The 18,103-nt window shown below is 38.4% G+C and overlaps 1 protein-coding gene across 3 annotated transcripts in view; it reads left to right on the forward strand.

The window, feature by feature from the left end:
• The first annotated feature begins 4,020 nt into the window (after positions 1-4,020).
• Positions 4,021-18,103, forward strand: part of CASP8AP2 (caspase 8 associated protein 2) — a 43,754-nt gene continuing 29,671 nt past the window's right edge. For all 3 annotated transcript variants that reach the window (XM_072642831.1, XM_072642832.1, XM_072642830.1), the window contains exons 1-2: positions 4,021-4,397; positions 14,979-15,061. In XM_072642831.1, coding sequence (XP_072498932.1) covers positions 15,007-15,061 — 55 coding nt within the window. In that variant the 5' untranslated portion in view covers positions 4,021-4,397; positions 14,979-15,006. The remainder of the gene's footprint in view (positions 4,398-14,978; positions 15,062-18,103) is intronic.

Here is an 18,103-nt window from a genome sequence, read left to right on the forward strand (position 1 = left end):
ATATGAATATAATGGAATAATATTACATTGTAGAGATAGAGACTAGATCTGTGATTTCATTTTGTGTGGAAAACTTCTAGGTGAGAAAACTCTTTATCAATTTAGGTTGTCACTTTCTCCCCAACTTATACTCTTAGAGAGTTGACTGGGGGCATTGAGAGGTTACTGAACTGCATTTGGTATAAGAAATAAGAAATATGAGGACTTCAGAGAAATATGGTTAAAACTTCTATGAATTAATCTAAAGCAAGTAAATAGAACCAAAACAATAGTATAGTAACTATACTAATGCAAATGAAAACAATATTGAATCATAGACAAACTTTGATTAATTGTAATGACAGATTTTGGTCATATCAACTTTTTTTCTGGTGAACACAGAGAGTACAGAGTTTCTCAAATGAACTATACTGGAAAATGGCCTACAATTTATAGTCTAATGGAGTTGTTGAGTACATTGAGAGTTTAAGTGACCTTCCTATGGTCCTAGCATACATGAGAGTTAAAACGAACTCAGCTCTTACAGCTCTGATGCTGAAATTCTGTCCTCTATGTTATGTTGTCTATGCATTAACAAAACCTAATGTGTATGTATATAAAAAAAAGCACTAAGAAATTTTCTTAACACAGAATAACAAGGGGTAAAAAGCTGCTCAATCAATCCACTGGGATTATAAAGTATCATTCGTTGGATGAAGGAAACAAAGACCATACAGGCATCTTCTTGTGATTGGTTGAAAGGATTGACCATTTTACTTGGGCCTATTAAAAAAAAAAGCTATCCTTACTCTAGAGAGTAATTCTGATAGTTGAGAAGTCAATCAGTTATGCTGGAAAAGACTGGGTCTTGAGGTCATTCTTTACCTTTCCCCATTCTCCTCTTACAGAGGAAAAAATATTTTTTTCCCCCTTCCCACCACTGGTTATGGTGTCTGGTACCATTTGTTCCGCAAACCCCAACTTTTCTTTAGTCATTCAGTCAGTCAATAAGCATTTTATTAAGCAGTTACTATGTACCAGCAGCCCTCCCTCACTCAAAACAAAGTCAAGTGCAAGTCATGTCATTATTTCTCTGATGGCATGGTCTTCTTTGGCAATGAAGGAAAAACACATACACACACTATGTACTAGGCACTATGGTAAGAGCTGGGAATACAAAGAAAAGCAAAAGACAATCCCTGGTCTCCAGGAGCTCTCAGCCTAATGGGGGGACAAAAATGAAAAAAAAATATAAACAAGTTACATTCAAGATAAACAGGAAACAATCAACAGAGAGAATGAAAAGAGGTTGGAACAGGCTTTCTGTAGCAGATGGGATTTTAGATGGGATTTGGAGGAAGCCAGGGAAAGCAGTAGGGAGAGATGAGGAGGGAGAGCATTCCCAGGCATGGAGGACAGCCAGAGATAATACCTGGAGCTGAGAGATGGAGTGTCTTATTCAAAGAACAGCCAGGAGGTCAGCATCACTGGACTGAAAAGTATTGGGGGGGAGGGGGTTAAGTACAAGAAGCCTGGAAAAGTAGGGGAGGGACTAGATTATAAAAGATTTTGAAGGGCAGAGAATTTTATATTTCATCCTGGAGGCTATAGGGAAACACTGGAGTTATTGAGTACAGGGGATGATGTGCTTTAGGAAAATCATTTTGTCAGTTGAATGGACTGGGGTTGGGAAAGACTTGCAGCAGACAGATCAATTAGGAGCTACTGCAATAGTCCAGGCAGAAAATGAAGAGGAATCAAGAAGCATCTTGATGAGGGTAAAAGAGGAGAATATAAAAGTTGGCTTAAAGCTTAACATCAAAACAACTAAGATTGTCACTTCCTGGCAAATAGGAGAAGAAATGGAAGCAGCATCAGATTTTATATTCTTGGGTTCAAAAATCACTATAGATGGTGACTACAGTCATGAAACTAAAAGACACTTGCTCCTTGGAAAAAAAACTTTGGCAAATCTGGACACCATACCAAAAAGCACAGACATCACCTTGTCTACAAAGATCTGTTCTATATTTTTTCCAGTAGCAATGTATGGCTTTAAGAGTTGGACTATAAGAAAAGCTGAACATCACAGAATCGATGCTTTTGAATTGTGGTGCTGGAGAAGACTTTTGAAAGTCCCTTGGACAGTATGGAAATCAAGTCAGTCAATACTTAAAGAAATTAATTCAGGCTATTCACTGAAAGCTCAAATACTGAAACTGAAGCTTAAATATTTTGGCCATATAATGAGAAGATAGGACTCATTGGAAAAGACTCTGATGTTGGGAAAGATTGAAGGCAAAAGGAAAAAGAGACAGCAGAAGATAAGGAGAGATCGCATCATAGAAACAATGAACATTAATGTGGACAGAATTCAAGAGATAGTAGAGGACGGAAGGACCTGGTATGCTATGGTCCATGGGCTCAAGGCATGAGGAAATGAGGGCCTATTCTAGGGTTGTAACATTACCAAAGCAGAGAAAGAAGTGTGAGTGTGTGTGTGTGTGTGTGTGTGTGTGTGTGTGTGTGTGTGTGGAGGGGGGAGGGGAGAGAGAGAGAGAGAGAGAGAGAGAGACACGGAAAGATAGACCAGAAAGGGTTACATAAGATAAATTCAGTGATACCATCCTGTTGATTTTCTCCTTCCTTCACTGCCCTTGATTATATGCTCCCGTTTAATTAACACCTCCAGTTGACAGGCCTGGTTTTATTTTATTTTTTTGGTGGGGCTCAGGAAGGTACTAGTTCTAGGCTCTTTTGTTTTTAACTTCTTTGCTTCCCCCCTTCCTTCAAAGGGGCTGAGTCAGCACATGTAAATTACACTGAGTGAATTCTTTTACAGCATCTCTGGAGGTCTCAGAATTTGGAGGAGGCCCCCAGATTTTGCTTCTAGAACATTATGCCTGTGACTCGAGGGGAAAGGAATGATTCCAACTCTTTCTCCACTGTAATAGGTGCTTCTTTCTAGCTTAGATTCTGTAACTAAGAAATATCGGATGGAATTGGCTAAGTCAGTAAGTGGGAGAACCTGGTTTTGAAAGTGTGTGGAGGTCAGGGAGCAGGGCTCCTCCACTCGCCCTCCAGAAATAGTTTCTAACTGAAGTAGTTGATTCTGATGAAGTAAACCATATACACTATTTCCCCCCCCCCCCTTTTTTTTTTGATCAAGGGCCCTGCCCTTTCCTGTGACTCAGGTTCACACCATTTCATAATCATCCTGACCTCTTGCCCACATCTTCCAGCAGCGGGCCAGTCTTGCTCATTCTCCCTCCTCCACGTACTTTCCCTTTTCTTTTCTCCAACAGCTTCCCCCTGGCTCGGGCCCTCATGACCTCTGGCCTTGTCTTACCCACAGCCTTGCCCATGGTTTCCCTGCCTCCATCTTTCTCCAGCCCTCCTCCACCAAGCTGCCACAACGACCTCCAAGTGCCAGTGGAACCATGCCATTCCCCTGACCAGAGAACTCCCATAGCTTCCGGTTGCCTCTGTCCTTGCCTCGTCTCCAGCCACCTTTCTGGCTTTCTTACACATCACACCTTTTCCCGGACTCTCCGGTCCAGCCCACCTGGCCTGCTGGCTCCTCCCTCCTCCGTGCCTTCGCACAGCTCCCCTCCCCCACACCTGGGATTCCTTCCTTCCTCACCCTGGCTCTCAGAGTAGTGTCTCCTTTAAAACACGTTTCCCACGCCGCCTTCTGCATAAAATCTTTCCTCATTCCGCAGCTGCGTTTAATGCATCCCCCCACTTGGCAAGGCCATCCTGTATTTGTTTAGTATGTATTTAATAAAAATAACACACATTTGATATTTAAAATAAATAGGATACTAGTATCACAGACCTATCTCCGCCCCGGATAAGCTAGGAGCCCACGCAGGACTTAATTTTTGTATGTGTATATGCCCAGCGCCTAGCTCAGTGCCCGGCACATAGCGGGTGTTTAAGAAGAAATGCTGCTTGACTGGAGGGCGTGAAGGTGAGGCTCAGGCTCTTCCCTGAAGACCAGACAGGGTTTGCTTACGCGGGCCCCTCCAGAGGTTCTTCCGCGCGGTGCAGCTTCCGCTTCGGCCGCAGACCCGACTGCCAGCGGAATGGCCCATTCCGTCACTAACTTTCACTTTCTGCTTTCTCCCGCGGAGTCGGTTCAGGCCCCGCCCCTTTCTTCTTTTACAATATTGACATTTGCGGGCTTGCAGGTGATATGCTCGATCCCCGAGTTTCGCGCCAACTGTGTTTTTTTCCCTTCCAGAGGCGGGAACTAGGTACGTGCCCCGCGGACGTGCCTTGCGTCTTCTACGATTGGTCCTGTGCTGCGAATCCCGCCTCCGTGCCCTGAGCGGGAGCTAGCATTGGTGGAGAGACCCACAAGACGGCGGCGTCGGGAGAAGGTCCTGGGCGGCTGACCGGGTACGGAGGATCGGGTGAGTCTCGTCGGTGCCCGGTGCTGCCCACCAGCCTTGCCAGCCTGGGGAAGGGGGAAGGACTCCAGGGTGGGCGGTTGACCCTCCAGAAGGTCTAGAGGGAAGGTGGGGAGCGGCGGATACGCGGGACACCGGGGGGGGGGGGGGGCCCGCCCGGGGTTCGGCCACAATAGTAGGGACCTGGCGGGGGTGGGGGAGAAGTTGGGGGAGGGGCCGCGGCTGTCTGACTGGTCCCCGCACCCGCAGGTAACCGCCCCCCCTCTGCCTCTCGCTGAGGGAGCCCTCAACCCCTGGGGCTCGAGCCTTTGGTCCCCTGATGTGGGGAGCTGGGCGTCCGACGGACTCCAGCTCGGGGCCCCTTCCGGGCGCCCTCTCCGCCCTTAACCCCGTCCTGTGCCCTCCTCCTTACCGTCGAGCAGGCTCAGGGTGGGGCCTGGGCCTAGGGGGCTCTGGATCTTTGACTGCTGGGGAGGGGGGTGGGTAGTGAGGAGGAGAAGCCCAAGCGGTCCTCATTGCACGTGCCTTCGTCCGGTACTTTAGTTCTCGGAGGGAATTCCATTGTAGAAACTGGTCTGAGGAAAAGGGGGGAGGATCGTAGAGAGCATTTTTGAGTAATCTAGTACAGTCTCATCTTTTCCTTTAGGTTTAGTTAAATGCATTTATTCGGCTGAGCCTACTGTGGACAGAGGCTCTGCACTGGGCGCTGGGTTCTAGAAAGTGTAGGTAATACCGCGTCTGTCTTAATGGACTTTATAATATTTATAATATAGTAGGGAGATCACACGTATACGTGCATCTGTACGTAGCATCTGTCTAACAAGGCTGAGTGGATCAAAAGCTCTGCAAGCATGCAAGTCCTGCATAAATGTTTTATGTTTTATGTATGTATGCACATGCATGTATGTGTGTTCACACATACTTATGTATAAAGTGTGATTTACCCAACTAGTATATGGCTGGGGCAAGATTTGATTTTATAGACAGACCTGTGATTTTATTGATGTAGGGAAGCAACAGTTGGTGTACTGGACACTGGCTTTGAGAAAGTGTAGATAATACAGTCCCATTCTTAATGCAGCTTATAATACAGTAGGGAGATCACACATATGTACATATGTATGTATAGACATAAACACACAAGTGTAAAATCGTGGGATTTACACAGCTAGTTAATAGTTGGGGCAAGATTTGATTTTATGGAGTGAACTGTGATTTCATTGGTGTGGAGAAGCAACTCTACCCTGGTGCTCAATCATTTGGCCTTGCCTATAATAGTTTTAGAGTTGCCTGAGGCAGAGAGATTAAGTAACTGGCCCTAGAGGTCACACTACTTCCTAAACTGAATTTGAATTAGCTCTCTATCCATTCCACCACACTGCTGCTCTAGACACAAATCTGTACTGCATATCTTTAGTGCACAGTAGTAGCTAAGTGCTGTGCCTTGTCTGCAGAAGAAAAGGCCTTGTGGACTAGAGGTAGGATGGGGAAGGAGGGATTGAAAGCTTTGGAGGGAAAGATGGCATTTGATTTGGGCTTTAAAATGTTGGGAGGGATACAACAGACAGAGGAAAGACATTCCATGTCCAATGTTTCAGAGTGCAGAGGTTTGACTGGAGTATAATGCAATGATGTGATATAAAGCTAGGAAAGTAGAGAGGTACCAGATTGTGGGTCAGGCCCATTAAACAAGTTAACAGTGGCCACACCCCTCCCCTCAAAAAGAGCTTGATCTGGGTTTATTATATACATTTGCTTCCAGTGAAAGTTTTTGGTTTAACTTTAACATTTCTATTATAACCAAGTAGTCAAAATGGATGTTTTAGTAGTTTTGGAGCAGCTTCTATGTCTCCAGTGAAGTTTATTTTTCATAATTACATGCAAGTAGATGTAACGTGCATTTTAAGTATAGTTACTTAGTTCAGGACATCCTTGTGGAAATTGGTGAAACTTAATTGTAAACTTAGGGACAATATTTTTGCTTGTTTTTTGTAAATTAATTGTTTCTGAGATGCTTTTCCTTCATAGTGACAGTAATCATAGAGAACATTTATGTAGGATTTTAGGGTTTGCAGGTTTGTAGGATTTTAGGGTTATCTCATTTAATCTGCACAACAACCTTGTTAGGTAGGTGCTATTATTAACTCCTTTTTTATAGATGAGGAAATTGAGGTTGAAAGCAGCTGTGACTTATCTAGGGTCACACAGGTATGACAGAGGCAAGATTAACCACATTGACTCTGATTTCAAGTCCAGCCCTCTATGCATTTTGTACCTCACTGCTTTAAACTAATACCCATAGAAGTTGCAGAAAACTCTCCCAGATGACCTGTATCTTACAGGACTGTGAGAACTACTGTATGATAGTGACTTTTGAAGAATATTTTCCTGTCTGTTGGTGTACAAGAAAAAGTATTCAAGTCATCCATAATATAAGGGCAAGAAGCACTGGTAAAGTTCCCACTTAGTAAGGGGAGAAATGGGAATAAATACTGAGTGATTTGACTGAAAGTTCTGCAGTCATAGTTGAGTTTTGAAATTTTTCAGGTCTGTAGTCCCCAAAGCTGAAAAGATTTGCACATACATATCTTTACAATCTTTATACTTCTTGGTATACAGTTAAATCATCCTGAGCAAATGTGTTTGTGTTGCTGCAAAAGGTGGACTACATGATCTGGACTACATAAGACATTCTAATGGTTTCAGAAATTAGAGAAACTTCTACTGTCTGACTGAGGTGTCTCTGGTTTTAAGCATGCCTAGGAGCTTGCTTAATATCATTTGCAAATAATTCAACTTCTTTTTACGTAGCTTCTGGAAATAGTAGTAGCAATAAAATCTACATTGATTTAATGTTATATTTACAAAGAGCTTTAAATATTATTCATTTGATTCTATTTTTCTGAGGTAGGTAGTATTATCTATAATTTACGGATCTTACTCATTGATTGATATGTATTCTCCTTTTAGCAATTTAAATAATAATCTCTGCACATTAGTAAAGCTCCATGAGTTGCTGTGCTAAGTCTTCCCAGGTTTCTTTGAAATTATACCCTTCATCATTTGATACAACACATTGGTATTCCATGATATTCATATATCATAATTTGTTTAGCCATTTCCCTCATTTGGCACAGTACAAAGAGCAACTATAAGTATTTTTGTAGATTACTAAAAAATTATTTTATAGATACAAAAAAAATAATATAAATCATCTGGAAGAACAAAAGGTCCAGAGTGTCAAGGGAATTAATGAAAAGAAACACTAGGGAAGGTGGTCTAGCCATACCAGACCTTAAATTGTATTATAAAGCAGCAATCATCAAAACTACTTGGTACTGGCTAAGAAATAGAGGGGTAGATCAGTGGAATAGGTTAGGTACACAAGACAGTAGGCAGTCATTACAGTAATCTGCTGTTTGATAAACCCAAAGACCTCAGCTTCTGGGATTAGAACTCACTATTTGACAAAAACTCCTGGGAAAACTGGAAAATAACATGGCACAAACTGGGAATAGACCAACATCTGACACTGTATACCAAAATAAAGTCCAAATAGGTTACACGATTTAGATGTAAAAGCTAATAATGTAAACAAATTAAGAGACCAAGGAATAGGTTTTCTCTCTGATTTATAGAGAATGGAAGAATTTATGACCAAACAAGAGATAGAGAACATTATGAAATGCAAAATGGATAATTTTGATTATACTAAATTGAAAAGTTTTTGTACGAACAAAGTCATTGCAACCAAGATTAGAAGGGAAGCAGAAAACTGAGAATTTTTATAACGTGTCTCTGATAAAGGCCTCATTTATAAAACAATTTATTTTATTTGTTTTCAGTGTTCTGCAATCACTTCCATATATCTTAGATTTTTTTCCTCTCCCTCCCTCTTCTTCCCCTCTCCCTCCCCAAGACGGCATGCAGTCTTATATAGGTTCTACACATACATTCCTATTAAATACATTTTCACCTTAGTCCTATTGCATAGAAGAATTAAAATGAATGGGAGGAACCATAAAACAAAACAAAACATAATGCAAAAGAAAATGATCTGTTTCATTCTGTGATCCAGTTCCATAGTTCTTTCTCTGGATGTGGATGGCATTTTGCCTCAAGAGTTCATTGGGGAATTTTTTGGTCCTTGCATTGCTATGAAGTACTAATACTAAGTCTACCAGAAAAATACCTCTCACACTGTGGTTGTTGCTGTGTACAAAGTTCTCCTGGTTTTGCTCCATTCAGTCAGCATCAGTTCATATAACTCTTTCCAGATCTCTCTGAAATCTTCCTGTTCATCATTTCTTATAGCACAATAGTATTCTATTACATTCATGTACCACAACCTGTTCAGCTGTTCCCCAACTGATGGGCATTCCCTTGATTTCCAGCTTTTGGCCACCACAAAGAGAAAGGCCTCATTTCTAAAATGTAGTACTGAGACAAATTTACAAGAATACACATCATTCCCCAATTGATAAATGTTCAAAGGATATGAACAGTTTTCAGAGGAAGAAATTAAAGCTATGTGTAGTCATATGAAAAAATGCCCAAATTGGTTGGGGAGATGCAAATTAAAACAACTCTGAGATATCACATCACGCCTATCAGACTGGCTAATGCGACAAAACAGGAAAATGATAAATGTTGGAGAAGATGTGGTAAAGTTGGAACACTAATTCATTGTTGGTGGAGCTGTGAGCTGATCCAACCATTCTGGAGAGCTGTTTGGAACCATGCTCAAAGGGCTATAAAAATGTGCATACCCTTTGATCCAGCAATATCACTTCTAGGACTGTATCCCCAAGAGATCATAAAAGTGGGAAAGGGTCCCAAATGTACAAAAATATTTATAGCAGCACTCTTTGTAGTGGTCAAAAACTGGAAATCAAGGGAATGCCCATCATTTGGGGAATGGCTGAATAAATTATGAATGTAATGGAATACTATAGTGCTGTAAGAAATGATGAACAGGAAGACTTCAGAAAAACCTGGAAAGACATATATGAATTGATGCTGAGTGAAGTGAGCTGAACCTGGCAAACATTTTACACAGTAACAGCCACAGTGTGCAATGACTGACTGATAAACTTAGCCGTTCGCAGCAATTCAAAGACCTAAAACAATTCCAAAGCACTCATGATGGAAAATGCCATTCACATCCAGAGAAAGAACTATGGAGTCTGAATGTAGAGTGAAATAGACTATTTTCTTTTTTTTCTTTCTCATGGTTCCTTCCATTTGTTCTAATATTTCTATGTAATGTGACTAATGTAAAGATATGCTTGATAGGAATGTATATGTAGATTCTGTATCAGATTGCATGCTGTCTTGGGGAGGAGAGAGGGGAGGGGGTGGGAAAAAATTTAAAGCTTTTGGAAGTGAATGTTGAAAACTAAAAATAAACAGATTAACTAAAAATATTTTTGTACATATGAGTCCTTTTCTTCTCTATGTGATCTCTTTAGGGGCATCAGCTTAATAGTGGTACTGCTGAGTCAGAGGGTAGCACAGTTTAATAACTTTTTGAGCCTAATTCCAAATTGCTTTCCACAATGACAACAACAGTAATTATAATAATTGCTAGATATAGCACTTTAAAGTTTGCATGCATTTTACATATATTCTTATTTAATTCCCCACAACAACCCTGTGAGATAGATACTATTATTATTGCCATTTTATAGATGAAGAAAACTGAGGTTGTTAGAGATCAAGTGATTTATCCAGGGTAAAAAAAGCTAAGGTAAGAGTTTGAAGCAGAATTCGAGCTCAGAACATCCTACATTTAAGTCTATCACATCTATTCCAATTGACAGTTCTACTAATAGTACATTTGTGTTTGTTTACTTGTAGTACCTGTACCTAGTGTTATTTTCTTTTTTTAGTTAACTTTGCCAATCTTATAGTTGTGATGTGGGAACTCCGTTGCTTTAACTTGTATTTCTGTAATTGTTATAGTGATTTGGAACATTTTAGCATTCACTATTGATATCTTAGAGGTCTTTAAGAGTGCCTTTCATATCCCATCATTTGGGGGGGTGCCTCTTTTTCTTATGAATTTGAACCAGTTACTTATTTTGGAAATGTGACCATTATCAAATAAATTTTCTTTAAAGATTTCTTTTCCAGTTAAATGTTTCCCTTCTAATTTTATCTGAATTAGTTTTGTTTATGCAAAAACATTTAAATTTTATATTATAAAAATTGTCCTTTTTTTTTTTTTGGTGCTTCTCTCTGTCCCTACTTTTGTCACAAATTTTTCCTTAAGCCATAGGTACAAATGGTATTTCCTTTGCTGCTCATTTAATATGTTTTTGATGTGACTCTTTATATCAATATCGTAAATCCATTTGGAGCTTATTTTGGCATTGAATTTCAGGTAATGGTCCAAATCTAATTTCTGTCAGATTTGTTTTCTAGATAGCTCTTTATTAATGGTATTTCTTTGGTTAGGTCCAATCTTTGATTAACTGTGGGACTCCAAAGATGAATGACATGTGATTGCTGCGGTGATGTACTCATATACCAGTAGAGGAGATGACATGTTATTCTAAATCATGTTACAGGGGTTTTTTTTGTATAAGTATCAGAAATGTGAACTGTGTTTCAGCTCTTCAGTGATGGGGTAAGTCAGGAATGATTTCACTGAAGTAGATGATACTGTTTGAGCTGGATTTCACAGGATTATCTGATAGGCAGAGGTGGATCTACAAAAAGAGCATTCCAGACCACGGTGGTTGTTGTCTTTAGTAGTGGTGAATTTTTTATTTTTACATTTAACATGGCAGTTCCCACACCCTGCCCTGTTTGTCCTTGTTCCCTTCTGACTTGGGGAATATTATGAGCAAAGGCTCAAAAATGGAAATATGCAGGGCAAATTTGGAAATATTAGGAATATTTATATATAATAATAATAAGCATATAATGAAATAGCAAATAGTCCAGTTGGACTAGAGTATAGAATTTTGAAGTGGAGTTATGGAAGATAAGGATGGAAAAATATGTTATAGCCATGTGGGGTGTGGGATGTAAAACTAAGAAATTCAGACTTTACGTGGTAGGCAATGAACCATTGAAGACTTTTTGCTATTTAACTTGTTTTAATATTTTTCCACAGTAGTGGTAAATACTAAAGTATTTTATGGCTAATAATATAAATACAAAATTATAAATTTAAGATATTTTCTAGTTTAAATAATAAGTTTAGTAGGAAAAGGCAACTCTGTCAGGTTTCTACCTTTAGTAGGGTTGTTCTATATTTCTGATAACGTTCACCTTTATCCATTTTTGAGTATCCCATGCCATCCTATTGTTTTTCCCTTTTGCTTCTTGAGACATCCAGGGGGAACACTAGTCTCTTCAACCAAGTATTTCTTGATTCATTCTTAGGGTCAAAGAATATACACAATTTAATAACATTTTGACATTGTTTTAAGTTGCTTTTCAAAATGACTATCAATTTACAACTGTGTATCATGCTTGTTTTCCCATAGTCTCTTTTTTTCATTTTTCTTTTGTCATTTTTTTTCTATTTGATGGGTGTAAGGTGGAACCTCAGAGTTTCTTTATAATTGATTAATTTACTTTTAGTTTTCAACATTCACTTCCACAAGATTTTGAATTTCGAATTTTCTCCCCATCTCTCCCCTCTGCCCACCTAAGACAGTGTGCATTCTGATTACCCCTTCTCCCAATCAACCCTCCCTTCTATCACATCCCTCCCTTCTCTTATTCTCTTACCCTCTATTTTTTTGTGTGTCAAGATAGATATCTATACCCCATTGCCTGTATGTCTTCTTTCCCAGTTACATGTAAAAACAGTTTTTGACATCGTTTTGAAAACTTTGAGTTCCAACTTCTCTCCCTTTCTCTCTCCTTACCCATCCCATTTGGAAGGCAAGCAATTCGATATAGGTTATACATGTGTAGTCTTGCAAAGCACTTCCATAACAGTCATGTTGTGAAGGACTAACTATTTCCCTCTATCCTTTCCTGCACCCCCTATTTATACTCTTCTCTCTTTTGACCCTGTCCCTCCTCAAAAGTGTTTACTTCTAATTGCCCCCTTCTCCCATTTGCCCTCCCTACTATCATCCCTCACCCACCCATTCTCTTCCCCCCTACTTTCCTATAGTGTAAGATAAATTTTTATACCAAATTGAATGTGTATGTTATTCCCTCCTTAAGTCAAATCCAATGAGAGTTAGGTTCACTCTTTCCCTCTCACCTTCATCCCTTTTCCCCTCATTGAAAAGGCTTTTTATTGCCTTTTTTATGTGAGAGATAATTTATGCTATTCTGTTTCTCCTTTTCTCCTCCCAATATATTCTTTTCTCACCCCTTAATTTTATTTTTTAGATATCATCCCTTCATATTCAACTCACCCTGTGCTCACTGTCTATATTTTTATATATATATGTAAAATCCCTCCAACTATTCTAATACTGAGAAAAGTCTTGACAGTTACAAATACTATTTTTCCATGTAGGAATGTAAACTTTAGTAATTCCCTTATGATTTCTCTTTCCTGTTTACCTTTTCATGCTTCTCTTGATTCTTGTGTTTGAAAGTCATATTTTCTATTCAACTCTGGTCTTTTCATCAAGAATGCTTGAAAGTCCTCTATTTCATTGAATGACAATTTTTTTTCTCCTAAAGTATTATACTCAGTTTTGCTGGGTAGGCGATTCTTGGTTTTAATCCTGTCTCCTTTGATCTGTGGAATATTATATTCCAAGGCCTCTGATCCCTTAATGTAGAAGCTGCTAGATCTTGTTATTCTGATTGTGTATTTCCACAGTACTTGAATTGTTTCTTTCTGGATGCTTGCAATATTTTCTCCTTGACTTGGGAACTCTGGAATTTGGCTACAATATTCCTAGACATTTTCCTTTTGAGATCTTTTTCAGGAGACGATTGGTGGATTCTTTCAGTGTTTATTTTGCTCTCTGGTTCTAGAATATCAGGGCAGTTTTCCTTGATAATTTCTTGAAAGATGATGTCTAGGCCCTTTTTTTCATTAGGACTTTCAGGTAGTCCCATAATTTTTCAATTGTCTCTCCTGGATCTGTTTTCTAGGTTTGTTTTTCCAATTAGATAGTTCCCTTTGCTGTTTTTTCATTCTTTTGGTTTTGTTTTGTAATTTTCTTGATTTTTCACAAATTCGTTAGTTTCCATGTGCTCCTTTCTAATCTTTAAGGAATTATTTTCTTCCGTGAACTTTTGGGCCTCCTTTTCCATCTGGCCAATTCTGCATTTTAAAGCATTCTTCTCCTCATTGGCTTTTTGGATCTCTTTTGCCATTTGGGTTAGTCTATTTTTTAAAGAGTTATTTTCTTCAGCATTTTGGGGGGGTCTTCTTCCCAGTGTGGCACGATAGACACTTCCTGGAGACCTTCCAGGCTGTCTGTCTTGGGCTGGAGATTTTCTTTACTTCGTCATTCTGTGGATTCTACAACTCCGGAATTTGTTTAGAATCATTTTTTAACAAGTATTTGGCTGGGCTTGTGGGGAGAGCTCTAGCAAATCCCTGCTTTCACTCTGCCATCCTGACTCTGCCCCTCAGTTTCTTTTTTCAGTAGCATTATTATTTCTCTAATGATTATTGATGTGAAATATTTTCCATAGGAAAACTACTAATTCTTATCCTTTGACCAATTCTTTGACTAATTGGGAATGACTCTCATTCTTGTAAATTTGAATCAGTTTCTGCTATGTTGTGAAAATGTGACCCTTATTAGAGAAACTTCTTCTGATTGCCTATTGTTGTTGAGTACTCACTGTCAGTTCTTTATAAAGAGTGGCAGTGAATGTAAGGAGAAAAAAAGAGGATAGAATGGAGGGAAACATAGAATTAACAATCATAAATAAACTTGTAATTTCATAAAGTATTTCCATAGTGATAATTTTTGGATTTCATGTTACATTTTGGAACATTTGCAATTTCTTTCCCCCCCCATTTTAACTTTTTTTCTGTTAAAAATTTTTTTCTTTTTCACCTTATTCCCTCTGCATTGGAGGAAAAAAATAAAATAATACACATGGTTAAGCAAAACAAATTCCTTTATTGACCATGTACAAAAAGTCTGTCTCATTTGGTGCCCTAAGACTGTTACCTTCCAGTAGTTGTGGGTAGCATATTTCACTATGAGTTCTTTGGAATTGTGGCTATTCATTGCATTATGTTGCTGATATCTTTGTGTTAATATTCTTTTGCAAAAGCATTTATGTACCATCTACTTACACATTTGTATAGTACCTGTAGTAAAGTTTAATATAGATGTGTATTATTATTACTATTTGGTAGTCTTAAGAATATTGGCAAATTTAACAATAGTACCTCTCCCTCAATTTTGTCCTTTGTCCATAAAAGGTGAGGCGCTGCTCAAAAAGTATGATTTTATTTTAAATGATATAATTAATGATTTGGTGTGGGTTGGATGGTGGTGTCAGGTGGTTTAAGTGCTTCCTTAAATTAAATTTTTGAAATTGTCTGCCATATGAAACTTAAAAAATTATATTTCCTGACATGTGAAAAAATAATTTCATCGATTAAAATATGTTCTTAAACAATTATAGATGGGGAACATCACAGGTGATTAGCATCATGGCAGCAGATGATGAAAATGGTGATAGAACGGATTTATTTGATGTCCTCTTGGGTAAGAAATTCCAACAGTGTTTTTATTTGAAAACTCATATTTTCACTTTATTATTGCATGCTTTAAAATGATCAATTACTAAATTGATGACTTTGTAATTTTATTTGTTAAAATTGAATATATATTTGCACATATGTGTATTTATTACTTTGAAAACTTAACATTTTTAGCAAAGAGCTCAGTGGGGGAAATTTTTTTATGGTAGTGAATCATAATGAAAATAAGTAATAAAAATATCTAGTAGAAAAAGCAGTGTTATTACTGGCAGCATGAACATAAATTTCAAGTGCTGTCTGTGCATAAACTTTCATGTTTTTTTCTACCCTAAAATCTTAATCAGAATTAGAAACCACTACAGGTAAAACACTGTTATATCAATTATTAGAAAAAATAGTTCTGCATAGGAATGCTATTTCAATAGTATAAAGAATACTCCTGCAAAATACCAGTGTACTCTTTGGGTCAAATTACCATGTAAGTATTACGCACTTGGGGTCTGAAACTATAAAGAACTTTCTTTTTTTGTAAATGATATAGCAGAACTTTCCACAGTTTTATTTTTTTTGATATCAAGTAACATTAATTATCTGCCAGTTTCTCTGTTAAACCTCACATCAAGGACTGGGCCTCTAGAACTTTACTGAGCAAGTTGGCCATCTGCCATCCTCTTAGAAAGGATCATCTACACTTGTTGCTTTTCTTTCCTGATCTCCTACTTGCTTCTCCAGTTTTTGCAATCTTTTGTACCCTTTCCCTATGATTGAAACTGCTTTCCAAATTATTAAACTGTCAAAATCAAATCTTTTTAGTCCTTGTGGTTTTTGACCTTTCTTGAGCTTTTGACTTTATTTGACCATTCCTCTACCTGGATACTCTCCTGTCTTGACTTCTGTAACAATGATCTGTCTTTTTCTCCCCTGTCTGTTAGACTATCCATTGATAGATCATCTCCTGCTAGTTAAGTATGAATGTCTCCCTAACATGTCCTTGACCCATTTCTCTTAGTAATTTCATCAACTTCCATGGGTTCAATTATCATCTCTATGTAGATGATTCTCAATCTGTATTTCTAGCCCTAATGTCTTTCTTGGATCCAGTTCCACATTGCCAAATGTCTGTTGGGCATATCCACCACTATCCTTTTGTTTTTTTGTCTTCCCAAGTTTGTCATCTTGAAGTTTTCCTTGATTTTTCTCCTTTTTGGTGACTTCATATCCAGATAGTTGCTAAGTCTTACTGCTCTTAAGCCTTCTTTTTAAAAAAATTAATTTATTAAAGAAATAAAAATAACTGAAAGTGATGTTACAGTATGTAGGTACTGAATTATCTAGAAGGCTGTAGGAATACATTGTTAATGTATGTAAAAACTGTACAGAATTTATGGGATACATTTTTATGTGAGTATTGACTCTGTAGTGTTTTCAAGTTATGTTCTCAGAAAGAGAAACAAAGTGCCCAAGATTAAAGGAAAAAATACATAAACCACATGGATTTGATTCTGTTAAAAACACAATTGGCAACCCTAGCTCTGGTTCTCCACTTGCCCCCCACCTTCTGGAGAGGTTGGATGGCAAGGCCTGGGCCCTCACTCAACATAAGTGTCCACAGCCCTGCTGTCTGAAAAATGGGAAACAGTGGTTGCCCTGTTATTTTAGCTGGAAAGTATCCTTAGATTTGGAGGTCTATTGGCTCTATCCCTTTTACTTTTGTTAAGCCTTCTTTTTGTCATGGCTATTGTATTCTAGTTTCCACCTCCAACTGGGTATTCCAGCTCTGTCCTTAGGACCCTGAGGTTCTGATTGGTAAGGTTTCACCATTTTTTGCCAGACTTACTCAGGCCTCAGCTCCCTGGCTATCTCATGTCATGTCACTTTGTGTGCTACTACCACCCTTTCTTATCCCCTCTTCACCTTTAGCTCTGGGAATAACAATCACTTAAATGTTACCATTATGGAAAGGATTTGTCAGTCTCTTGCTTTATGACTTCATTTTACCATCCCTGTGACTTCACTGATCAGATTTCCCTTGCCTCTTGTCACCTAAATGTGTTTTCTTCCCCCCATTAGAATATAAATTTTTTGAGGGTAGAGACTAGTTTTCTTTTGATAGTTGTATCTCCATTGCTTAGCAGATGTGTGGCAATGTACTAAGTGCTTAATAAATGCTTTTTTTAGTTATACATTTAATTTATACATTCTTTCTGATTACCAGCCTAATACTACATTATTTCTTGCACTGGTCCCCTCATGATATTCCTGTCTCTTCTGTCTTCAGTCCATTCTTTACACAGATGCCAAATTGATCCTCTTACAACCCAGGACTGACCATGTCATCCCCTACTAAAAACCTTTCATTGGCTCTTCATTGCTTTTCGTGTAAAATACAAGCTTCTCAGCTTGGCATTTAATGGTCTCCTTCATCTGGCTCTTATCTGCTTTGCCAGACTTAGTGTTTTGCACTCTTTTATGCTCTCTATGTTCAGTCAAACTGACTAGCTAGCTTGTCTTTCAGACTCAGTGTACCATCTCTGACTGTGCCTTTACACTAGCCATATCACTTCACTAGAATATGCTTTTAACTCACTTTCTTCTTTTAGAATCCCTGACGTATTTTAAGACTTAGTTCAGGTGCTACTGCCTACGTGAAGTTTTTCAAGTTTTTGATATTTATCTTTGTGCATGTATGTTGTATCCTTCAATAGAAAACATGTTTCTTGAAGGGAGGGACTATTTTATTTGCTTTTGTATTCCTAGTGACAAGCATGGTGCCTGTTATATAGTAGGCACTAAATAAATGGCCAGTTGAATATGGAGTGATCTTTATCTAAAAAATCTCAGTTAACATTCATCTAGCATCTTGGGAGGTGTGACATGTTGAAAGTATGTACAATATTTATACCTCTCATCCACTAAAACTTTTTGCCTAATAATTTACTACCTAGATGTTAGGTATCGACTTTTATTTTTTGGTGATCTAGTGATTTCATCACCATATTTACTTCTTTTGTTGATGCAGATCGCAGTGTCTCTACACCTTCTCATC

This window comes from Notamacropus eugenii, chromosome 2, assembly GCF_028372415.1.
Source record: "Notamacropus eugenii isolate mMacEug1 chromosome 2, mMacEug1.pri_v2, whole genome shotgun sequence".
Lineage (NCBI taxonomy): Eukaryota > Metazoa > Chordata > Mammalia > Diprotodontia > Macropodidae > Notamacropus > Notamacropus eugenii.